Source organism: Pelobates fuscus, chromosome 9 (genome assembly GCF_036172605.1).
Source record: "Pelobates fuscus isolate aPelFus1 chromosome 9, aPelFus1.pri, whole genome shotgun sequence".
Classification (NCBI taxonomy): domain Eukaryota; kingdom Metazoa; phylum Chordata; class Amphibia; order Anura; family Pelobatidae; genus Pelobates; species Pelobates fuscus.
The window spans coordinates 32,630,554-32,657,397 of NC_086325.1; the positions used below are offsets into that span (position 1 = coordinate 32,630,554).

General features: G+C 38.1%; 1 protein-coding gene across 2 annotated transcripts in view; it reads left to right on the forward strand.

The window, feature by feature from the left end:
- The window catches only part of DACH2 (dachshund family transcription factor 2), a 423,481-nt gene that overhangs the window by 204,401 nt on the left and 192,236 nt on the right, over positions 1-26,844 (forward strand). For both annotated transcript variants that reach the window (XM_063431857.1, XM_063431858.1), the window contains exon 2: positions 6,072-6,187. In XM_063431857.1, the coding sequence (XP_063287927.1) occupies positions 6,072-6,187 (116 nt within the window). The remainder of the gene's footprint in view (positions 1-6,071; positions 6,188-26,844) is intronic.

Genomic DNA, 26,844 nt, shown 5'->3' on the forward strand with positions numbered 1-26,844 from the left:
AAAATTTTATGTTCGCGACATCTCTAATTATCAACCATATAAATGTGCTTTGTACACAGTCACAAAGCAACATGAATAAAGCATTAGGAGTTTTGTCTAATAATGTCTTTTTTTTCACCTCAATGGGTGATACTTGTAAAGGTTTTATCACGCCACATGCGTAAAAAGCAGATTATTATTAGCATTACTGGCATTTATAAACCTCTAAGAAATTCAGTGGACCTGTACAATTAGGAAAAAAGACATTGTATAAGAAGACGAAAATTGAGTGCCCTACTTTAAAACTAAAATTTTATTATTGTTAATACAAATATTTAAAATAAACATTACAGGAAAAGTATTTTATAATAGTGCAGAAGTGCTCAAAATGAAAACAAAAAAGCAACCAAGTCTATAAACAATACGTGAAACTTTTTCCTAGCCAGTGTTAAAGTCTGACCCGTAAAATAATTCAACACAGTGTATCGATATGCCCTTCTTTATAATCATTTAGGAAGGTGTGTTGTCTCACTGGTGTCGATACACTTATCCTTTGGTTTCCAGAATTTTGGTAACCAAGTTTTGATTATTAGTGGTAATGCACTATTATGCCTAGGTTGTTTAATAACACATTTGATCTGTGCTTGTTTAGTAAGGTCTGCTGTCAGTTTTTTTTTTTTTTATATATTTGTTGCTGTTAATTACAGAAAAAGTAAATATTACACATTAGAGAGCTATGATGCGAGGAAAGAAATTGTAGGAGAAAGGGTAATAATCATAATTGTTCAGCCAGATCTAGCCTCTAATCGGTAGTATACTGGAGTGAGATAATACTATATCTGTGTCTGTAAGACATTGTACTGATACTACCTTAGGACCCGATTGGATTGTTTTCAGATCTCCTGCAATGTGGATAAGTGTCAAAGGTCAAAAGAGTCAGCTACTAGGGACCGAAAAAAGGTACTTCTGTGCCTGCAAGGGCACCTATCATCAATGCTTGGTACACAAACTAGGTCGCTATCCTCTAGATGGCTGTTCCTTGGTAAAATGAACAGACCATTCCTGATCTAATGATGCTGGTATTTGAAGCCTATCTATCACAGACACCTAGAACCCATTTCTCTAATACATAACTAGAGCACAAAGTAAACTCGGGATCCTGATTATTGAACACGAAGTTCCTAATCTGATAATAGTTGATTTTTAAATAAAAGCTGTCTATCAGGATCACCAAGAGCCCTTGACGTGCGCGTTTCGCCCACAGCTCATCAGAGGGGAAAGAAGGCAGTACAGTGTACACAGACCAAATGGTAATACAATATACATAATACATTACAAAAGGTATGAGTTAAATTAATTGCACACTTTAGGCCTACAGAATTTTGTTGTACAAAAACTCACAAACAAGCCTGCCCATTTAGGGACATCATCAATGACACATATTGTGTCACTAGTGACACCTGCTTGGAAGATGTGGCCCCATCCGGATTCCAGCCTGGCCAAAGTTAGGAAGTATGCATCAGTGGTTTATAGTGTGAAAAAAATGAAGAGACGTTCTTCTTAGAATTATAGTAGAGGCATCATACGGAAAACCCCATTAAGATATCTAGCTGTTCTCCTCCAGAAGGACAGTACATGCATCTCAGATTTTAATTTGAATGCAATTCATACTTCTATAATTTTCTCCTAGACCTAAACAAGTAATGTGTATCTTTTTTTTTATCTAATCTAATCTTATGTTTTTTTCCCAAATAGTTATCTATGTAGCAAATGCGTTCATTTATTAGCTAGAAGATTACAATTCATGCAGAAAATGCTCGTAGCTGGCTGGATTAACATTTTAGGAACAGAATTCCATGGCACCCTTACCTCATCCTAAAAACGACTAAAGTATATTAAAGTGGTTTCCAAAATGCATAAAAGGACAGATGTTGGTTCCTAGGGGGTGGGACCATGAAGTTCTGGATAGCTATTGGTTTTTACCAAAAGGGAACCTTAAAAAAATAAATGTAAAATAAACTTTTTTTTTTTTAAGTGTATTAACCAGTTCTAAAACTATAATATTAATTAAAATAATCACTCAATATATAAATATATATATATATATTAAAGCAGTGCAATTTATAACTTTTACATTGCATCCTAAGTGATCATTAGTCATATAGGAGACTATAGACTTTCGTGGTGGAGTCTGGCTGGTATTCAGTAAATTTCACTTGCTTGGTCAGTTATATTCCAGCTTCTCAATAGGCTTACTGATATATTACTTTCCTTGATAAAAGCTGATTTGCAGATATAAATATTTTATTGCATGGACTTCTCTAGAAATTTGCCTGGCACAAATTGCGTTAAAGAAAAAAGATAAATGCTACATATAAATGTATAGATATATATTTTGTTCTATTTTACGCTATGGATTCAAATTTAAAAGCCAGGTTTATGAGCTCCTTGTGGCCTGTTGGAAAAATATGAGCATCTAATACGTAAGGTTAACTGCGTTAGCGTAGCCCGAGCCTAGGAAGCAATCCGTCTTCCAACACAAGAAGTACAATAAGTATTCGAAACTGCGAATTATATTTGCCCTCAAAATCTTTCCTGTTTTTACAGAGAGCGCCTGCACCTAGCCTCTGTTGGAAGCATGTGAACCTGTATTATTACACAAATAAAAAATTTAATATTATGTTCGATATGGAAGTTTGAGCAGGTGAAAAATAGAAACCAGTAATTCCTAAAAGGTGAAATAATTTGTATCACTGTGATTGCCTGGAAGCATTGTTTCATAGCATCTCTTCTGGTTTTATGTTAACCCCATCAGGACCAGATTTATGTGAATTATTCCTTACTTTTCCAATATTGACATGTTGGTGGTTGTGGAAGGGTTAATAATGAGTTCTCTGTTGTTTGGAAGATAAGACAAGGGTGTTACATAAGGGAATATATGCTGCAATATGTTTTGTTCTTTTTCAGGGTTACAATCTTTTGTCTGTTACATGCTGAGTACAACAATTTTCATAATTCTGTTTGCTCTATTCAGACACTCAGAAGAAATAAAATATAAAATATTTTTTATAACATTTTAAATATATAAAATACAAAAGTCAACATGACACGAATTTTGTTTTGCAGTTGTGCGTCTCATATTGTCTCTTTTAGTGATCGTAATCAATAAATATTATTTGGGGATTTTTTCATTCAGCTTGTTGATTGGTGAGCCAGGACTGTCATGACATCATAGACTTTCCATATCCCGTGGAATTAATGGTGTACTTGAGGAATTTGTTTTAATTCGGATTATAACTTTGGGCCCCTGGAAAGTTTGTGCGAATAAAGTTGTACTCTTTCCTTTTATGGGGTGTGGCTGGAGGTATCTTTATTACACACTGATTTCTAAACACATTTATAGTAGTTTCAAGACACATTGCTGTTAATGATATCAGTTTGGGACCAAGGGATAGTCCGGGACCCATTGGCGGATCCAGGGGGGGGGCAACGGGGCAATTGCCCCCCCCGAGATTCTCCCCTGCCGGCTAGTGCAGGGCTGACATTGCCCAAGTGCCAGCCCTGCATTGTGCCTGCAGACCGGGAGGGAGATCAGTGATCTCCCTCCCCGGTCCGCAGGCACATTACTGACAGCCGACCGGCAGGGGAGGGAGAGAGGACCCGGGAGCTGTTACCTGCAGCTCTTCCGGGTCCTCCTCTCGCGAGATTTGGAGCGTTGCCGCGGTTACCACGGCAACGCTCCAAATCTCGCGAGAGTGAACTCTAGCCCTGGAGCGCGGGCTAGAGTTCACTGGAACCACTGGACCACCAGGGATTCCCCACTGGGACCACCAGGGATCCAGAAATGTCCCCCCTCCTCCTCAATAAAGGTAAGAAGGGAGGGGGGACATAATATATTTTATTAAATACTTTTTTTTTTTTATTAAAAAGCCTCCCTTCCCTCCTCCCCTCCCCCATACACACTGCCCAACATACACTGCCCCCATACACACACTGACCCCATACACACTGCCCCCATACACACACTACACACACTGACCCCATACACACACTGACCCCATACACACACTGACACCATACACACACTGACCCCATGCACACACTGACCCCATGCACACACTGACCCCATGCACACACTGACCCCATACACACACTGACCCCATACACACACTACACACACTGTCCCCATACACACACTGTCCCCATACACACACTGTCCCCATACACACACTGTCCCCATATACACACTGTCCCCATACACACACTGTCCCCATATAAACACTGACCCCATACACACACTACACACACTGACCCCATACACACACTACACACACTGACCCCATACACACACTGACCCCATACACACACCATACACACACACTACACACACTGACCCCATACACACACTGACCCCATACACACACACACTGCCCCCATACACACAAACACTGCCCCCATACACACAAACACTGCCCCATACACACAAACACTGCCCCCATACACACACTGTCCCCATACACACAGTCCCCATACACACACTGTCCCTATATACACAATGTCCCCATATACACACTGTCCCCATACACACTACACACACTGACCCCATACACACACTGACCCCATACACACAAACACTGCCCCCATACACACAAACACTGCCCCCATACACACAAACACTGCCCCATACACACAAACACTGCCCCCATACACACACTGTCCCCATACACACAGTCCCCATACACACACTGTCCCTATATACACACTGTCCCCATATACACACTGTCCCCATACACACTACACACACTGACCCCATACACACACTGACCCCATACACACACTACACACATTGACCCCATACACACACTGACCCCATACACACACTGACCCCATACACACACTGACGCCATACACACACTGACCCCATACACACACTGACGCCATACACACACTGACCCCATACACACACTGACCCCATACACACACTACACACACTGACCCCACACACACTGCCCCCATACACACACACACACACACACACTGCCCCCATACACACAAACACTGCCCCCATACACACAAACACTGCCCCCATACACACAAACACTGCCCCACAAACACTGCCCCATACACACACTTCCCCCTTACACACACTGACCCCATACACACACTGACCCACAAACACTGCCCCACATACAAACACTACACACACTGACCCCATACACACACTGCCCCCACAAACACTGCCTCCATACACACACTGCCCCACAAACACTGCCTCCATACACACACTGCCCCACAAACACTGTCCCCATACAACACTGTCCCACAAACACTGTCCCCATACACACTGCCCCGCACACACTGCACACCTATACACACACAGTGCCCTACACACCCTGCTGCCCCCCCATACACACATTGCCCCAAACACACACACACGACCCCCCCATACACACAGTGCCCCCCATACACACACTGCCCCACACAGACATACAGTGCCCCCCCATACACACACTGCCCCACACAGACATACAGTGCCCCCATACACACACTGCCCCCTAACACACACACTGCCACCCTTACGCACTCACACTCACTTCACCGCTCACACACACACTGCACCTTTCACACACACTTCACCCCTAACACACACCACTTCTCCTATGCCCTATATCCCAGCAGACCCCAGGTAAGTTGTCAAACTGTTCTTAAACGGTATGACTACTTACTCCGGGGTGGGATCCTGGCACTACTGGCACCATAACTACTACACTGAGCTGTAGTGGTTATTGTGCTAGGATTATTTTTTTTAAATAATCTACAAGTGCCCCTCCCGAGATCAGGCTCTGGATCCGCCACTGCCGGGACCCTGACTATCCACATAAACCGGGACACTTGGGAGGTATGGGTGAGATAGTTATCTCAAACTCTGGAACAGCAGATTACCGTTAGGATTGGCTATTGTGCACTAGTGGGGCCACAGGGTATTTCTCCTGAGCTTGGTGACTTTGCACGGTACTTATGGCAATTTAGAAGTGGTTCTAACAATGCATTGATTCATGTATCCTAATTTATTTTCCAACATTTGTTCACAGCTCTCGACCAGGAAGGCCTCCGAAACGTTCGCTTGGAGTTGCAATTCAAGATAACGCACGCCTGCTGCCACACGGAGTCCCTGGTCTCTTATCTCCTGGACTTATCTCCCCCACAGGTAATAAAACCTATTACATAATCAGCCTTTTCTTCTTGTGCACTGGAAATAAACTAATATTGATTTAACTAGCTCGACCTACGGGGATCTCTGGCTGCTGGAGGACTTATGCTGCTGTCACTACATTTCTGTCCGGTGTGTTAATGAACACTAATGTTTGGCTTTCAATTTTGTTAAATTTGAACAAGACGAATGACAGTAGAGTTCAGCCTTAAAGAACGCATTGTACAACACTCTGGAATATGTTGGCACCTTATAAATTATAATAATAATAAATAGTTCTCATATTGAGGGTAATAAAATATGACCTTTACATGAAATCGTAGCACACATTACAGACTTCCAGACTCCTCCATTTACCACCTATGATCTTTGTGGCGGGCTAATATTTAATGGAGTTGCAGTCCAATACCAGGAGGTGTGTACACATTATCAAATATAATTTGGGCACTGAAGTTTTTTCTGCTTCTAGGCTGGCTGAGCATCGTGGAAGACGTAGTTCACAAACACAATCATCACTGGAATAACGTTTTGAAAGAGCAGAGAGATATGTCACAAACCATCAGCCTGATTTAGTATACATTTTTAGGGTTATTCACTTAATTGAGAATTAAAAGTGAATTTCAAAATTAAGGACAAAGTGAATTAGAGAACTGTTTTAGTTAATCTGTTTTGCTTATTGTAGTTGTTCTGGTGAGAATAGTCAGTCCATACAGGCATTTTCATTTACACAGTCTTTTCAGAGAAAAGGCAGTGTTTACATTACAGTGGTAGTCACTCAGAAGGCCACTAGAGGTGCTTCCTGGGTTAGTGCTGATTTTCAGCATCTCCACATTCTGCATGGAGACACTGAACATTCCTCATAGAGATGCATTGATTCAATGCATCTCTACGAGGAGATGCTGATTGGCCAGTGTGGCCATTGGAAAGCATTGGATTGGCTGAGATCATCATTTTTGGAGACAGATCAGTGTGGGGCCAGCACTGGCAGAACCGTGCAGCGCTGGAATAAAGGTGAGTTTTACAGCTTTTTATGGGGGGCATTGGGGACTTAGCCCCCTAAATAATGTTTTAATACTATAGGGTAATTTAACGGGACAATTCAGGCACCAACATAACTTCAGCTAAATTAAGTTGTTATGGTGCCACAGCGGCGATGTGCACTCCCACACTAGTGGCATCCAGCTTCATAAGTTTTAGAGTCAGGCAGTGGTGCCGCTGATTGGCTGAGAGCAGTGACTCCCTGTTCAATAAACTGGTTTTGTTTAAAAGAATCCAAGATTTCAATAGAAATTAGCACTTTTGTAAATTAACCTTTTTTTACACCCCCCCAGGCTATCAATCAAGCTACTGGTCCTGTTACTTCCTGGTTTGTTAGCTTAGTGCTGGGAAGACTGTGATTGGACAGCCACAGAAAGTCTGAGTGAGATTAGAAGGGGAGGGATTGCAAAGGCTCGAGACAAGAGAACTGCAGCTTTTGCAAGTTTTTTTTTTTTTTTTTAAATATCCCCAATTTAAAAAAAATGCACAATTAAATGCATCTATGTTTTTTCTTAGGAGTATATCTGCGAAACAGGGATTTGTATTTATTTATTTATTTGTATGTGGGCAGTGGAGAGTCCCTTTAACACAAGTTATAGGTGGTTTTCAGTATTTTACAGGGAGTGCAGAATTATTAGGCAAGTTGTATTTTTGAGGATTAATTTTATTATTGAACAACAACCATGTTCTCAAGGAACCCAAAAAACTCATTAATATCAAAGCTGAATATTTTTGGAAGTAGTTTTTAGTTTGTTTTTAGTTTTAGCTATTTTAGGGGGATATCTGTGTGTGCAGGTGACTGTTACTGTGCATAATTATTAGGCAACTTAACAAAAAACAAATATATACCCATTTCAATTATTTATTTTTACCAGTGAAACCAATATAACATCTCAACATTCACAAATATACATTTCTGACATTCAAAAACATAACAAAAACAAATCAGTGACCAATATAGCCACCTTTCTTTGCAAGGACACTCAAAAGCCTGCCATCCATGGATTCTGTCAGTGTTTTGATCTGTTCACCATCAACATTGCGTGCAGCAGCAACCACAGCCTCCCAGACACTGTTCAGAGAGGTGTACTGTTTTCCCTCCTTGTAAATCTCACATTTGATGATGGACCACAGGTTCTCAATGGGGTTCAGATCAGGTGAACAAGGAGGCCATGTCATTAGATTTTCTTCTTTTATACCCTTTCTTGCCAGCCACGCTGTGGAGTACTTGGACGCGTGTGATGGAGCATTGTCCTGCATGAAAATCATGTTTTTCTTGAAGGATGCAGACTTCTTCCTGTACCACTGCTTGAAGAAGGTGTCTTCCAGAAACTGGGAGTTGAGCTTGACTCCATCCTCAACCCGAAAAGGCCCCACAAGCTCATCTTTGATGATACCAGCCCAAACCAGTACTCCACCTCCACCTTGCTGGCGTCTGAGTCGGACTGGAGCTCTCTGCCCTTTACCAATCCATCCATCTGGCCCATCAAGACTCACTCTCATTTCATCAGTCCATAAAACCTTAGAAAAATCAGTCTTGAGATATTTCTTGGCCCAGTCTTGACGTTTCAGCTTGTGTGTCTTGTTCAGTGGTGGTCGTCTTTCAGCCTTTCTTACCTTGGCCATGTCTCTGAGTATTGCACACCTTGTGCTTTCGGGCACTCCAGTGATTTTGCAGCTCTGAAATATGGCCAAACTGGTGGCAAGTGGCATCTTGGCAGCTGCACGCTTGACTTTTCTCAGTTCATGAGCAGTTATTTTGCGCCTTGGTTTCTCTTGCGACCCTGTTGACTATTTTGAATGAAATGCTTGATTGTTCGATGATCACGCTTCAGAAGCTTTGCAATTTTAAGAGTGCTGCATCCCTCTGCAAGATATCTCACTATTTTTGACTTTTCTGAGCCTGTCAAGTCCTTCTTTTGACCCATTTTGCCAAAGGAAAGGAAGTTGCCTAATAATTATGCACACCTGATATAGGGTGTTGATGTCATTAGACCACACCCCTTCTCATTACAGAGATGCACATCACCTAATATGCTTAATTGGTAGTAGGCTTTCGAGCCTATACAGCTTGGAGTAAGACAACATGCATAAAGAGGATGATGTGGTCAAAATACTCATTTGCCTAATAATTCTGCACACAGTGTATTTATTTGTGTGATTTCCATGAGAGTGACAGTTTCCCTTTTAACAGCACTGGGAATAACTAAGAACCAAACTTAGAAAGTCTTAACATGTACGGGGAAGACTGTTGGCTTTTGTGCAATATATTCCTGGAAAACCAGCTGTTGAGTACAGTCCCAGAAAAAAAATATAACATAGCATAGCCAAAGTAATATTCCAAGTCACAAATACTGGCAGTTTCATTCCAATTAAATAAAAAAGTTATTAAACACAATTGACATTGTTGAGTTTAGTGGGAATTCAAAAAGGTGCCAACGTTTGCAGCCTTTTAAAGATTCTTTAAATCAGCAATAATTTACAATGAACATACATTGAAAACATGTTGTCATTGGATATATTACAATATTTTTATAGGGCCACCCTTAGCATTTATTTAACCAAGCTGCTTTTATCGAGTCTTTTATTGTAATTTGTTTATTTGGAATTTGGCGTTTTTGAGCCAATAATAATTATTGTGGTTTTATAACCAAAACTATACTCGATGACTTTCCTGATATGTAATGCGTGTCTGATATGTTTAATTTCACTTGTAGCATGACATAGTTGAACCTTTCTATTTTACAATAAATCAGCCATCATTTCATGTTTCTACCACAAATGTTTTTTTTTAAATAAAATATGGGTATAAATTGTTATCATATGTTGTTTTGTTTTTTATTTTATTTTTTTCATTTATTTTATTTAACCCTTTATAATTATTGATAAGCTAAAGATGTTCTAATTTATCCGATGACCATTCTTCCTGGAGGCTCTGCAAGGCTCATTAAGAATATAAACTAGCGTTCGTTGCTAAAGCCCTCCTCTCTCTTTTTCTCATAAATGGCAAAGTATGGCGTAAATGTTGGCTGCCCTTGGGCTGGCTGTCAACCACGTTATGAGAGTCAACCATATAATATTTAAAGAGCTGACAATAGAATAAGTCCCTTATTTTACACAGCAATAACTTAAAAAATGTGAGGTATTTTAAGATAACAAACAACTTAGACCTATATTTTAATAAAATAAAATGCATGCTAAAAATAAAGGTATTAAAAAGTTCAACACCTTGCAATAATTTAGACTTTTTGAGAGGGGTGGGGGGAAGTTGCTCTTTTTGATAATATTCTTTGAATTTGTTTATTTGTATTCTCACTGTGTTGATGTTCCTGGACACCTAGTATTCACCAAGTATGGAGAATGTGACTAATGCAACGGCGTATACATTTTCAATAACAATACCAGAACTGAATCGAGAATAACTCTATCTTCAGATTGTTGTGTGTGAGAGAACTGATGCAATTTCTCTCGTAATATGTGATTGCGCTGCAGCTGTTCTTCAAGAGAAAAGAAATGTAGCCAAAGCATTCCTTCCCATTTGGGATTTTTCCGGCATACGAATTGTTGGTTCTGACAATTCTGCGGTGAATTGCTTTGATATATACCGCTAATAAATTAATATGATTAAATTAATGAGCAGAAAAGGGCTGCCAAACTTCAGTAGTCCAGCTTTAATGCTTCTGCACACTTGCATCTCGTTCTTCCCCTGTGGTGAGGGGCCATTGCTAACCTACACATTGTCACTGTGATAAATGACATATCCCAGAGTGCATTGCTTTCCATCTGCTGTGTCCAAAAAAAACAACACAAAATCAGAGAAATATATAACGCAGGCGGCATAACCTGCACTCGAGCAACCAAGACCTTTGCCATTTCTTCAAATAAACATCCTCAAAATAATTGCATGAAAATATGCATGTTTCACTGTTAACCCTGTAATTTTTTTTTTCTCCGCCAGTTAATTTATGCTTTGCCGACTTCCTGTTCTCTAGGGAGAAATAGCAAATTATCACATTTTAAATAACACAAGGAGGTTTTTTAAATCAACAAGGATGACATATGATGTATTTTCCTTGTGTTGATCTTTCTTCTTATTTCAATCGACATTTCGTTCTCAGAATTTATAATTGTAGGCAATTGATGAGAATCTGTTGTTGTATGGTGATTGTGTTGCCAATATTGAATGCTGTGCAGTGCTCTATGCTTCCTTGGATATTTAGAGGAGAATTGGTTTTCTTTGCAATATAGAGAGGTTGCTTACTTTCCAAAGATGCAGGGTTACTGACTTGGATCATCCAGGATCTGAGCGACTCTTTGAGAAATTGAAAGGTGTGGATTTTCGATGAAAGTAATGCCTGCAGCATTTTTGGAATGGCGATTTGGAAATGCCACGGACAGTTACAAAATAGTGAGCGTTGCGTCAAGTAACTGGCAATCCGACCCGTGGCGCATACACAAGGGGACGGGGCAAGGTTGAAAAGGGATTTATTTTGCAAATTTCATTATACATGAATTTAAAAAAAAATACGAGATGACATATTAAAACATAAAAAAAAATATTTCCTCGCTGCTTCTTACCTGGCCAGGGAGGGGGGATATGGAATTCCCTGGGGGGCCCACGGCGGTCCTGGGGGACCCAGAACACTCTTACTCCCCTTCCCAGCAGCTCACCTGTTTAATTTTTGCGGCCTGTGTGCCACGTGGCGCATTGCCATGGTAACCCATGGCAACATTCTGACGGTTAGACATGGCAACACTCTGAGTTAGACAGGGGAGCTGAAGGGAGCTGCTGGGAAGGTAAGTAAGAGTGTGCTGCGGGCACCCAGGACCGCCACGGGCCTCCCAGGACCAGGACCCTGATGGCCGCCCTGGTCTGCATTATCGGCAATATCGGTATCAGTACACAATGCATAAAAAAAAAAAAGGGAATGAGTTCTATAGCCATTGCTTCAAAGAAATTTGAACCACTATAGACAATGTTCTCTTTTAAAAGTTAGGATCCTTTTGCTGGGATAGTTGGTCAATAGCTTCCAAGGGAAGATCTCTCTCTCATGAGTGAATGGAGGATGTGGATAAGACAATCTAGCTAAAGAGGGATTATTCAGAGGATGCTGCTGCAGGGTGGCATACTAAACATATTACAGTGGTTATAGTTTCTATAAATTTCCTTGGTATGTAATTTCCCTTTAAATCTCGGATCTCATCTATAAAAAAAAAAAAATAAACCTATTAAAAAGCATAAGCATTTTTTTTCTCGTAGAACTGATCATTTCATAGTGAAATATATGAACTAGACTTGCTTTGCACTTACAAACATCTAAATGTAGTCCTGCTCTCAATTTATTTTACTTGATTAAGTATGGATAGACAAATATAGCATAAATTATGCCTCTCATAAATGTTATATATTCAGGAGCATATGGCGTGTTTTTTATTTTCTTTCCAGTGCGAGTCTAAAGGAATGCTTAATTAACATTTCTGCCATGTAGCTGCGGTGACTTTGTGAGCAGCTTTGACATCTCCGGTGATTTCAAAAATCCCCAAAAGTTTGAACCTTTGTACTATATCCATGGGGTTTATTCACTAAACAGAGAGTTGTAGAGAAAAATAAAAAAAATCAAATTGCAGAATTTAGATTCAAATAGCTGATTTTGGAAATAGCAGTTTGCCTATATTGTTCAATGTGGTCTTTTATTGTAGTGTGCTACAATATATTTAAGCCACTCCTGCATGTGTATTGCTTTGCATTGCATGTAAAAATTCCATATAGAATAAATGCTCAGTGTGCACCAAGTTAGTTTTACACACTGAACATACAATCAGATAAAGTGAAATGATTGTATAAAAACAATATATACAAAACCTGTATGTTTATTTGAGTGCTGCCCGAGTGCCTGGTTTATTAGACTACTTTAAAAATATGGTTTCTCAAAATGTATGTGGAGGTGGAGCTGTGTGCCGCTAACAGATTTGCATTAATATGGTTTAAAAACCGGTTAAAGGGACACTTTAGTCACCAAAATGCCTCACTGCTCAATTCTTTGCCATTTAGGAGTTAAAGCACGTTTGTTTCTGTCCATGAAGCCCTAGGCCAGGGGTAGGCAACCTATGGCACGTGTGCCATGCATGGCACTCGGGGTGACTTTGTACAACACTCAAGACTTCTAGAGCTAAACAGGCTCTGGCCTATCAGGAGTCCCAGTGGAACTTCAGATATCTGTTAGTGCGAAAAGGTGGTGAGGGACAATCCTCAATTTATGCATTACAGCACTGATTTCAGATCACTTCCTCCCAGCAATTGGGAACCAGAAACTACACTGGAGTAGAGCTGCCTGCATCAGCTTTGTACCTCCTGCCCAAGACCTGTACTTGGCCAGTCCAGTCCCCACTGGACCCACACTGCTAGATTTGCACGGAGCTGCAGAATAAGCCTCCCTCTCATACAAATAATACAAACACACACAGCACACAAACACACACACAGTCCCCACAGACACACCACTGACAATCCACATACATGCACACAACCCCCCATAAGCAACCCCACACATACACACGAAACACACTATGTGACATATCCACACACACAATTCCACAAGCAGCCACAATACACATCCCACATTCATAGGTATCATACACAATAGCAGAAACTACTCATAAATATATACAGTATAATAGCCAAGATACCCGCAAATGGAATGCTGCAAAGCAACTACATACAGCACTCATAAATAACACAAGCACAATACGCCAACATACATACCTCAATTTAAAAAAAAAAATAGGACCGGCACACCAAAGGACTTCAAAATCTTATATTGGCACAGTACTACTAAAAGGTTGCCTACCCCTGCCCTAGGCACACCTCCCCTGGCTGTGACTGACACATCCTGCATGAAAAAAGTTTCATTGTTAATTAGATGTTAGATGTTTTTTTATTTACTGCTCTGTGAATTGAACTTTAATAACACACAGCAGGCCCATGTAGTGTCTAGGTTGTGAGTGGGGTGGAAGAAATGTAGAACCTATGTGCTTTTGTGTTTACATGCGTTTCTAGAATGTTTTAAAGTAGTTCAGATTTGTTTTGGATAGTTTGTATATTCAATGTATGAGGAAGGAAAACACCAGAGGGAACATTTTGCCCCTTTTCCCCTCATTGTAAATGTTCTTACCTGGTCCTATCTGTGCAGGTGTACCTAGGGTTGTGGGTGAGGCTCAACTTCTGTGTCTCAGGTCTCCCACCATGATTTTATTCAGTCTCTGTGATTGGGGATCACTGACCAAACATGAACAGTTCTTATTTATGACGCGTGTAGCCAAGGAAATAAAAATGGAGGATGGAGCTCTTTCCCATACCTCACAAATGTCATGACAGCCCCTATTCTGCGTCCAAAGCCCTCTGCCCCCTGTTTATATCCTAATGTCCCTCTTTTCTGAGATCTTCAAATTGTTAGCATGTCTACGTGTATGACAGAGCTCCACAGCAATAATACTCACAGTAATTTGTCTTTAAACTACAGTAAATGTGTCTAGAACTCAGTCTGTGTAAATACGATACATTGTTCTTGTTCTAAATTGCATTTTGGTTCCATAAATTCTATCAGTAAGTTACCTAAAATTTCTCAGAACAGCCCTGCCCCTGGTACTCACCCGTACTAAAACCCCTAAAATGAAAGCGTCCCTCTTTGTCCATTTGACATGTTGGGAGTAATTCTTTCCTTTGGGATACTCTCCGCATGCATGTTGCATATATATACAGTGAGGGGCCTAGTGAAGACTAACAGAGAGGCACCAAAGTCCTAGTTTGTCTGTCCCAGGGGCACTACGAACCCTCATGCCATGTCTCGTTTTGCCTGTGCACTAAATTCTTTTAATATGTAGCTAATCAATTAAAACAAGGATTGCCTTACACCCTAATCCTATACGCTTAACGTCTATCCAGCGTGAAAATAACATTAAACATACACAATAAAATATATAGAACAGCTTTTATCATTGCTTAGTTCTGGATCAAATTATAATTCCTAAAAATCTCCAGTAACTATTGTGTGACGGAATAAATGAAATAAATATGAGAATAGTTCCTGATTAATGCATGATCTGATAATGTTTCTGTATTTTGTTTCTCTCGTTGAAAGAATTTTTGCGTGCTGACTAGTTCAATTAAGCAAGGTCACCTTTCATTTAATTAACAGATCTGGGTTTGTCAGTTCTTGGGCTCCCTCCGAGTACAGAATGAATTGTGCAGTAACATATGTTAAGTAGAAAACTAGCAAACAACCTTTAAAAAAAAAAAAAAATCTTTGTAATTTTGACCTCATTACTTAATGGGTAATTTTTAATTTCTCTCAATTATTAGAAAGATGCGTCTCTTCTCCCTTTTTAGACCCGTAGATAATAACTTTTTCTGTTTCCTTTATTAAAAAAAAAAAAAACGAGTATTAGACTAGATTTTAAAAGATATTTCTTTGATTGACATAAAAAAAATTTCATATGAGTTCCATATGTTTGAGACGCTTATCTAAATATATACTCTAAATGTAATTAAGAGCACATTTGTTTTATTGAAATAATTTTTGAGCTTTAGACTAGTTAAAGTTCCGATTACAGTACGTGACGCTATGATATTGAGATGCTTGCTGCGATTAATTGTGGGAAATTTTTATTACAGTGTTCTAACAAAGGGACGTCTGGTTGGTATTGGTGTACCACCAAAATGTAAGGTGTTAGATGTGGAACATACTGTAGTTCATCGCTGTAAAATATTATACATATATTCACTGTAAAGTATAAATCAGCACAAAAACGCAGAAAATGGATTTCTGCATCATGAGATCGTTATGTTTTTTTAAAAGTTTATATAACAACTATATACATGGTGTAATCTCAAACTAACAAACCTAAGCCAGAGGGAGTAAATTTGGATTGTATTCTAGATCAAGGTAGGTATAAAACAGTAATAGTGAACTTTAGAACAGGTACAACCAATGGCAGACTGATAACCCTAAGGAAGCACTTAATGCCTGCCCCCTAGAGGCTCAATTACAAACTGCGTGTCAAGGCATTTGTGCCATGACACCAACAGCAGGTAACCTGCCAGATTTAGTGATGAGAAAAACAACAAAGGCTATCATAAATGTAGAGAAAATGTAGGAGTTAAAAAGAATGGTTAATGGAAAACCAAAAGAGTAGAATAGAGCAATACGATGAAGAATGGGTACTGGTGAATTTGGTCTGCAAAATTTCAGTTCTGCTACGTTTCTGGCCTGAGATTTAATCATGAAGGCTCAAAAATGTCCTCTGTCAATGATATAAAGTTATCATTATATATATATTGAATATATATTGAAGGTTAACAATGTCAATATAATAACAGTGGTCCATAATGAGTAACATTGTGACAAATAGGAAACTCCATTATTTTACTAGAGAACTTAGAATTGGAAAAAGTCTGAGGACATTTTTCTACATTTGTTGCTTGTAATAGTACATCCTTCTACAAAAAAAACATGTATCAAAGCACTGCTGATAATATATCTTATTGCTGGGATTACTTCTCTGCAGGAGAAGAAAAGAGGCTTGGAATCGCTAGCGACAATCGTGGCCGACATAGCAATGTTTTGTTGATAAGAGGTCATTTCGGTAACAGGGAGGTTCTGTGCAATACTTGAAACCTGTGCTTATTATCATTATACTTATTTTCAGGGCTGTAAAAAGCTGCTTCAACTCTAAACACCACTCGAGGGTGAGCTGACTGCTGTATGTCGGCTCGTCCGATAATTCTGTGCACTTATACAGAAAGCTCCGCTCTGTCCTCTCGACATACACACACTCGGCGCTCAGCCGAGTGCAATTGACTTGGCCTCGGCAATCGTAGAGCAGGTGACTTGATTACGCTGAAATCAGGCAGAAAATGTCCTCTTCTGGCCACTCAAGTGAATCAGTCAAATTATCGAGTGGCAAAACTAATTCAACGCCTTGGGCCATCAGAGCTGCCACTTCCTATAAGTCAAGCCTTCACTTAGTGTGAAATTCACGTTTTTTATTTTATTCTTTCATTTATTATGCTTATTCTGTCTAATCTACTTACTGGGAGGCTATGGTTATTTGAGATACAGACGCTCTTAACAAATGCATGTCTCTGCTCGGTGGGGGGGGGGGGGGGGGTTATGATATTCCTATTCTAAATATACATTGTATACCGTTATTATATTTATAGCTTATTGCTTGGAATATTTTTATTACCCAATGTACAAACTTATGTTTAATTCCCAGCATATGATATTTATTTATGTTTACTGTAGTGGTTATTAAGTGTTATAATACACTGTTTGTGTTGCTCATTTTTTCCAACAAAATGTAATGTTTGTGGCATACAGTGCTTCTGACTTGCTTTACTCATTTCTCTATAGAGTGGTTATCATATCTCAATTTGTTGAGTCTTTATCTTAGTAAATCCATTGTGTAAATAATAATAATAATCATATTCTAAAGTCATAATTTAACATTCCTGACAATGACAGGCATTGCATTATTTAGTGGAATCCGAAAGTTTGACTCTGACCTTTATTGAATAGTGCCCTATATTTTATATACAAGTATGTAACCTTTATTGAATAGTGTCCTATATTTTATATACAACTACGTAACCTTTATTGAATAGTGCCCTATATTTTATATACAAGTATGTAACCTTTATTGAATAGTGTCCTATATTTTATATATAAGTACGTAACCTTTATTGAATAGTGCCCTATATTTTATATATAAGTACGTAACCTTTATTGAATAGTGCCCTATATTTTATATACAACTACGTAACCTTTATTGAATAGTGCCCTATATATTATATATAAGTACGTAACTTATATTGAATAGTGCCCTATATATTATATATAAGTACGTAACCTTTATTGAATAGTGCCCTATATATTATATATAAGTACGTAACCTTTATTGAATAGTGCCCTATATATTATATATAAGTACGTAACCTTTATTGAATAGTGTCCTATATTTTATATATACGTACGTAAATGCAGAAAGCAAGAGGAAAACACAATGAATAGATCTAAATAATTAGGCCATGTCATTAACTCCTAAATATAATCAGTAGGGTGCACAGATGCACATTTCTGTGCGATTGTTGTAATTCATTCAATTAACTATTGTAATTCAAACCAGTAAATTAAATGAGATTTGCAGAAAGCTATAAAATTGGCATATATGGAAGACAGATGTATGTAGCCTGCATTGGTGGATGGCAGGCAATATTTCACAAGTTTCCTTAGGACCTAGATGATATGAACATATAGGGGATGGTAACTTTAAGGCAAGCTGCCCAGTGACAACAAAAATAGTTTTAGCTATGCTGGACAATGACTCAGAACATGAGACACAGAATGGCTGAACTTTCTAAGCCATTCCTGGCCTTACCATAGTTTGTTATGTATTGGCAGTCTCTCGTATAATTATGGGTGAAATCGGACCAATGGAAAATCCAGTTGACGTAAAAGCACACACACACACAAAAAAGTTTTTGTAAATATATCTCCGCAATTTATTGACACCATGCTTTTTGATTCATAGGTTCCAAATATAGCAGAAACCAATGAAACGCACTCACTTTTTTTTTTTTTTAACGCTTTTTACATTTGCAATTTATTAATACGTACCTTCCTATAAAAACAGCCCCCTGTGCGTTCCAGGAACTTTCTAAAAAAAACCTCAGAAAACAAATTGTTAGAACAAAACCCTTACAGGACGTATGGTGTTCATTAAACCCTTTGTAAATATTAGTGTCTAGACGCCACGGAAAAAATAGCAATTCCTTTAAAATGTCATATTCCGATGTACCTTTTACATTTCACTGATCAATGAAAAGCCAGTCAACAAACTGTCTCTGTAGTGGGGAAAAATGTAAAAGTTTATATCTCATTAAATAATTTATTAATGTTTCCCAAAAGGTATTCTGCTAAACACTTGTTAATCCCACAGCTCCGACAAGCGAGGCCTTCAGAATTAGGCCAACCACTGCTACAAATAGCTAGTGCACATGAAACAGTAATCATTGCTTTCCAGTCTATTATTAGATTAACTTCATAGGGATTGCTTTTTTTCCTCCTGTGAGTTGATGTATAAATGACATGCTTTACCCTCCAATAAATATACCAGCAGAGTGGCTGTGACACGATGTTCGAACCTCTCAACCCCATGACAGATTATTTTTGATTGCTGCAGAAGTTCAGAGCAGCTTGGAACCATTAGAATTTAAAGTCATCATTTGAGATTTTACAGTATACCTGACTGACTCATAGACAATGCATTCTGCGTAACGCTAACAAGAGGATGCTGACTTCATTCTGAAGAGGTGGCTATCAAAAGAGCAGATTGCTAAGGAGAAAACTCATCACACACTATGTGCATTTAATTTGTAAATGTGTGTATGTGTGTGTGTGTATATATATATATATTAAAATCTGAAGTCCTATGCTTTCAGTCAGTCTTTAAAAGTTACTCGCCACTCTAAGTCACAGCATACTTATTATCAGTGGTGAATTTCTACTCATTAGGGGTAAATTTGAACTCACCAATAAGTTAAAGTAAACCTCAAATAAGCCTTGTAATAGAACAAAGTATATCTGCCAAGTGGATTGCATTTGGTGGGATACTTCTGATTTTGGTCAATCACCCTACTGGTTAGTCCTCTGGTATTCGGGTTTTCCAGTAAAATTCTGGGGGAGGTGAGAACTCTTTAAAAAACAATCTTTCGCAGACAAATAAGTTTTGATCCCTGGGCATACCAGTTACCTAGACCAATGGATGGCTCTGGAGAACAAAGGCAGGATAACACTTGCGGCTAGAAAGGCCTTTGCTGAATCTTGGTTGCAAATTAATGTTCCTTCTATGGAAACAATCACTATTTAAATAAATTTAAATGTTATAATGGATAAACTTACATCCCAAGTAGGGCAAACCCTTCCATCCTTTCAAGAAATGTTGCTCCTGTGGGAATACTTTAAGGGATGCTGAGAGCCCTTGAAATTTGAGCAATGCATTTTAATCAGTGTGCACTTTAATCAGTGTGGGTTCTAATTGTGCAGCTGGGTATGCATGAACACGTGGGAACTGGGTTGGTGGGCATCTTGTTCATGAGAATGCAGGTAGCGGTGTTTTGGCGTCGATCACGTAGAACTAAAATCGGACACTGAAACTCCCAAACACCGCTGAACTTCAACGAACGCCTGCTTCTTCTTCCCCACACATGCCAGGAAAACACAGTTCGGTAAGTTTGTTCGTCAGAACCATAATCCAGAGTGTGCGTTCGGTATTTCGTTCACGTGGAACTCCCGAAGGTGATTGGCCGCTACCACGGAATCCCTGAAACTGTTTTGGGCAGGCGCCTCACGTGCAGTAGGTCAGAACTTTACCCCGTTGGTGATTCAGGTGTGTTTGTGGGAGCTGAGCTCTATTTTGACAACTTGGGATATCCGGGGATGTACAGACTATGGGGGTTCCTATGTCGGAAATATGTATTTTTATGGTTTTTCATATTTGTTACATTATTGCTAAGTCACGATGACAATGTATTTTGTGAATACATTGTGAGTGTGTTTATGGGTGTGTTTTGGGAAGTGTCTACTGTACCAGATTCTGTATAAATGTGAGTCACTTGGCTGGAAATAAACAGATCTTCACCCTTCACTAAGCCTCAGCTCGTTTTTGGGTGATACCGCGGTTACCCTTTCGGCAATACCTATAATCACTGGCAGCTATACTCACTCTGGAGCTATCACAACCAGGAAGGGGCGACCACAGGCGGTACTAGCCCATCTTCAGGAGGGTATACTGCCACATGGATGAACTGTACGCACTTGAGGGACCCATGTAAGTGTCAAACCATTTAAAAGTGGTTTGACTCCTTACTATGGGATGATGCCCAAAATATTTATGAATGCATGTGCACATCTGTAAACACACACACAAATTCATGCACGCCTATGCACTTACACATGTACACAGTAAACATAGTAAATTTGCCGGGTGTCACCATTTTGCTTTTATTTCACACCTTTACACAGTTTGGCTGATTAATATTTTCTCAAATCAGAATCAACCAGTTCTATGATGCTGCGAAATGTGTTAGAGCTTTGAAACGAAAACATACATTTTAATACTTCAACGCACATACTTAAATTGTTTTTGCTGGCAGTAGCGATCTTATTTTTTTTAAACCAGCTGCTGCACGGTTAACTATACATATACGTTTTCAATAATAAATTATTCTTTCTTAATTGTACTCTTTTTTTTTTAAAGTTTACAGATGTATCAATTTAACACCAATGGTCTTGAGTAAACTCAATAAGTAAACTTAAGAGCACAGATAGATCTGTCAGTAAATAACTGCAACATCAAAAGATAAAGGAAAGAAAAAAAGAATGGAAGAAAGAAATTGAAGGGGCTGAAGGTTATCTCTGAAATAGAGATAATGAGTGTTCCTATAGTTAATTAAAGGCAGTGTTGCATGCTTTATCATTACTGATAGCTTATCCTTTAATTTAAAGGGACACTGTAACTGATTTGTCTCATTAAAGTGGTTGTAGTTCCTGGCATCTCCCGGTGCAGTCCTTCCATTCAGTAACCATTTTTAATTTTTTAATGCTAAATAAAAGTCCTCAAGTCCTCAGCAGCCCACCCCCTCTGTGCTGTTTGGGCTGAGTAAACATTAGACTTGCGCAAAAAATTATTTTATGCTTCATCTTAACCCCTTCAGGACGGAGTCAATAGTGCACGTTCTGATCAAAACAAAACGTAAACAAAAACTGGAATTTGCGCTATATGTCTGTTCACCCGTAGTTCCCCTCTTTCAAATTATATGCACCCACACTTATTATATATCATTTTGTTCAGGAGAAACAGGGCTTTAATCTATCATTAACTATTCATATATGGAACATCATTTATTATGAATAAAAGTAAAAAAAAAGGGAGAAAATAAGATTTTTTTTTAAATTTGCATTTCCGTCTGACATTTTAACTGTGAATGTCATAATACTGTTAGGTTTTACTGCAAAAAAATGCACATATTTGTAATCAGCGATGTCTCACGAGTACAACAGTACCCCCCATTAACAGGTTTTATGTTGTTTTGGAAAGTTACAGGGTCAAATATAGAACATTACATTTTCAAATTGAAATTTGCCAGATTGGTAATGTTACCTTTGAGACGGTGTGGTAGCCCAGGAATGAGGATTACCCCCATAATGGCATACCATTTGAAAAAGTAGACAAGCCAAGGTATTGAAAGTGGGGTATGTTTAGTCTTTTTTAGTAGCCACTTAGTCACAAACACTGGCCAAAGTTAGCGTTCATATTTGTTTTTGTGTGAAAAAAGCAAAAAACGAATATTTGGCCAGTGTTTGTGACTAAGTGGCTACTAAGAAAGACTGGACATACCCCACTTGCAATACCTCGGGCTGTCTACTTTTGCAAATGGTATGCCATCATGGGGGTAATTCTCATTCCTGGGCTACCATACGCTCTCAAAGGCAACATAACCAATCTGGCAAATTTCAATGTGAAAAAAATGAAATGCAAGCCTTATATGTGACTCTCTAACTTTCCAAAACACCATAAAACCTGTATATGGGGGGTACTGTTATTCTCGGGAGACTTCACTAAACACAAATATTAGTGTTTTAAAACAGTAAAACATATTACAACAATAATATAGTCCATAAAAGTGCCGTTCGTTTGTAAAAAATGCAAAAAACGTCACTTTTACTTAAAATATCATCGTTGTAATACAATTTACCAGTTTGAAACATGAATATTTGAGTTCAGCGAAGTCTCCCGAGTAAAACAGTACCCCCTATGTACAGGTTTTATGGTGTCTTGGAGAGTTACAGGGTCAAATATAGTGCTTGCAAATTAAATTCTCTGCACTTTCTCCCTGTGTTGTCAGGCATGTCAATCAAATTTTAATTAATCAAATCACATAATTACGTTAAAAGATTATTTAAATATACATGTAGAATTTTAATATATATGCATTTATAGGTATTTAAATTCTACGTGTATACTAATGTAATCTTTTATGTAATTATATGTATTTATCTATATATATATATTTGCGGTTATTTGTATTTTATATATATATATAGATATATATAGAATGTCATTCTAAGTGTATTTTGTTACCGATATATATATATTAATAACAAAATACAGTTAGAATGAAATTACATATGCATATATAATTTATATTAAATTTTGTTTCAATATTTTATTTATTTATTTTATTATTTTATTTATTTATTATTTTAATTATACGTATTTATATATAATATATATATGTACATCTATTATATATATAATATATATACATATTATATATATGTAACGTCATTCTAAGTGTATTTTAATATTAATATATATACTTATATTAATATTAAAATACACTTTGTATGACGTTACATATATATAATATGTATATATATTATATATATAATATATATACATATTATATATATATAAAAATATATTTAATTTATTTTTACACTTGTCTTTTATTTTATTTTTTATACTTCCCACCAGCAGGGGGACTGTCTGATATTTCAAACAGTCCCCCTGCTGGCATATCCACAGCCAGCTATAGAGGGCCATGTGATCGCTCTTTGAGAGCGATCACATGGCCCCCGGGGGCCTGATTTGCCGTGGGAGGGCTGCCTGGGCTGTGAGGCAGTCCTCCCGAAGCGGATCGCGGCGGAGGTAAGTATAACTTACCTCCTGGGGCTGCAAGCCGTTACGGCGTGCTATGCCGTCATAACGGCGTTAAAGCCCACTTAACCCGTGACGGCATAGCACGCCATAACGGCGTTAAGGGGTTAATCAAATGCCTTTAATCCACACCTGAATGTATTGATTGTCCAGGATTGGTTCACCTGGACTTGATTCGGACCAACTGCGTCAAAAGAAGATGTTTCGCAATGTTAACCTGAGCAGTTTTGATTGGCTGAGAGTGTCAGGTGACTGATTTCAGTCTAGCACATCACCCATTACTTCTATAAATTGGTATTGCTAGAAAAATATATATATAATCTCAGCCTTAGCCATACTTTTATTTAGTGATAAACTGCTAAAAAAAAAATGTTAAAGGAACACTTTGGGCATCATAACAACGTAATCAAGATGAAGTTGTTATAGTGCCAGGAGGTCACTAGTGCTGGCTCACCTTAAGTGTGTTAGCCATTTTGGTTAATGGACCAGTTTGGGCACCAAAAGAACTTTGTTTATGCACCATAACAACTTTATTGCAATGAAGTTGTTATGGTGCAAGAAGGTGCCTGGTGCTCACTCATCTAAAGGGGTTAAACTGTTCTCAAACAGTTTAACTTCAAGGTCTGTGCTGTGGCGCTGAATCTCCGTGCCTCTCTCTGTCCTTTCATTTCCTCAAAATCGTGAAACCGGAAGGCTCTTGCAAAATTGGGCAGTGGTGCCGCTGATTGGCTGAGAGCAGTCATCTGACACTTTAAGCCAACCAGTGACTCCCCCATTCATAAAACAGGCTTTGAAAAAGAGAAGGACAGAGAGGCAGGGAGATTTGGTGCTGGAACAAAGACTTTGGAGTTAAACTGACAACAGTTTAACCCCTTAACGTGAGCCAGAAGCAGGGACCTCCTTGCACCATAACAACTTCATTTCAATTAAGTTGTTATGGTGCCATAACTGGTCCTTTAACATTGAATCATTATAATAAACGATGGGAGTGGGAGTCCAAAAACATATGTATGTTTGTAAATGTGTATGTGTAGTGGTGCTTTTTGACAGTTGTTTGCTTAAATGCTAGAAGCAAATTCCCTCCTCACCTTGGCTATTGTGCCCGTTACGTTATCCAAACGGCAGCATTCACTGAATGATGAGCCTGTGTGTCTTTTCTGCATATACGACTTTCAATTTCTAGTTTCCAAGAATTCTGATGTATTTCTTTTAATTTAAATGGAATTATACAATCACCACAGATTGCAGTAAAAAAAAAAAAAAAAGACATTTATATCCTTCCTTATAGAACATGTATTCCTGCAAAAAAAAAAAAAAAAAAGACTTCCTTTCTGCTTCTCAAATATCGTTTTCAGCCCCAGAGGAACTTCGGATTCATTTTCATTTTTTTTTTTTTGGTCTACCACAGATGTAGTCTCTCAGCATGTGGAATAAATCTAATCTACACCTGTAGTGTAACATGTTCCGTATGCTTTAATGCATTAACTAATACCAAAGCAGATTTTTAATGACTTCAAAGCAGACCCAAATTACATTCAGGCTGAAACTATTTTATTATATGCCGTGTTTAACTTTAGTCTGATTTGGATGCAATAACAAATGAGTGTATAGCATGGATATGCACTAACATATGCTACAGGCATGCTGTGTACCTCACGAACAATGGAGGAATATATAAACATTTTTAATAATTGTAAACATAAATCATACTATGTATCACTTGATACCCTCTCAAATTTAGGATTTTATATGGCCCTTGTCTTTATGGTTCCCTGCAATGGAATGTTCAGTCTGGATTTCTGCAGTGGGGGGGACAATGAGCTGCGTCTCTGTATCCCTCTGGTTAAAAAGACACCCATTTAATTCTAGCATGCGGTACATTTTGAGATAGGTGCTTTATTCTGTAACTGCAAAATATTTAAACTGTTCGTTTTTTTGCCGTGTGCTGATTGCTGTTTCTGTGTTTTATAAAAAAAAATTAAATAATCAACAGGTAGAATTTATTTTTGCTAGAAATGAAAGGTTGCAATATTTGCGTGTTTCGATTTTTTGTGATATACTTTGCCCATCGGTGCGACTTACCCCATTCTTTGCGATCTGTGCAACGGCATTGTCTTAGAGTTGCACCCATCTTGCAAAAAAAATTAACTAGAAGTGCAACATTTCATATAACTAAGGTAACATAAATGGGTTTTAACAGGAATTTACGTTTATAAAAAAAAAAAAAAGTTTAATACACTTCGGCTCTTACGAAAACCTTTTTAAATACCCAACTCAACAGAGATACTTCATATGAGATCAAATAAAACCTAATGATCTAGAAAACCATATTTGTGATTGTGTTTGGTCTCTGTTCGTGGAGATTAAAAAATTGTTATATTCTTTATAGGTTTATATGAGTTTATCATAGTAATATTTAACTTTACTTTCTCTGATCCAACAGTTCCACTTTAAGAAAAGAAATTGCTTATTGAGAGCATGTAATAAAAAAGTAATTTAAAAAACTGGCATTTTTTTTTTTTTTTAGAATTTTACATCTATTATTTTTCATATTACTTTTATATTAAAATGGTCATAAAATTCAAGCTTATTGTCAGAAAAATGTGTCTTTGGATAATTTCAACCCTTGTGTTCTTTTTTTGCTTGAATAATAAAATCATAAATCGGAAACCAGAATTAATTGAAAAAGCTTAAATTGAATGTTTTTATGTTTTGTTTGTAATTTAAAACTGTCAATTTCCCCCCAAAGAGGCAAAACAATATTATGAGCTTTGCCATTTTACTGATCTTGACAATAATGAAGAGCAAAATCATTTTTATAGATAGGAATGCAATAT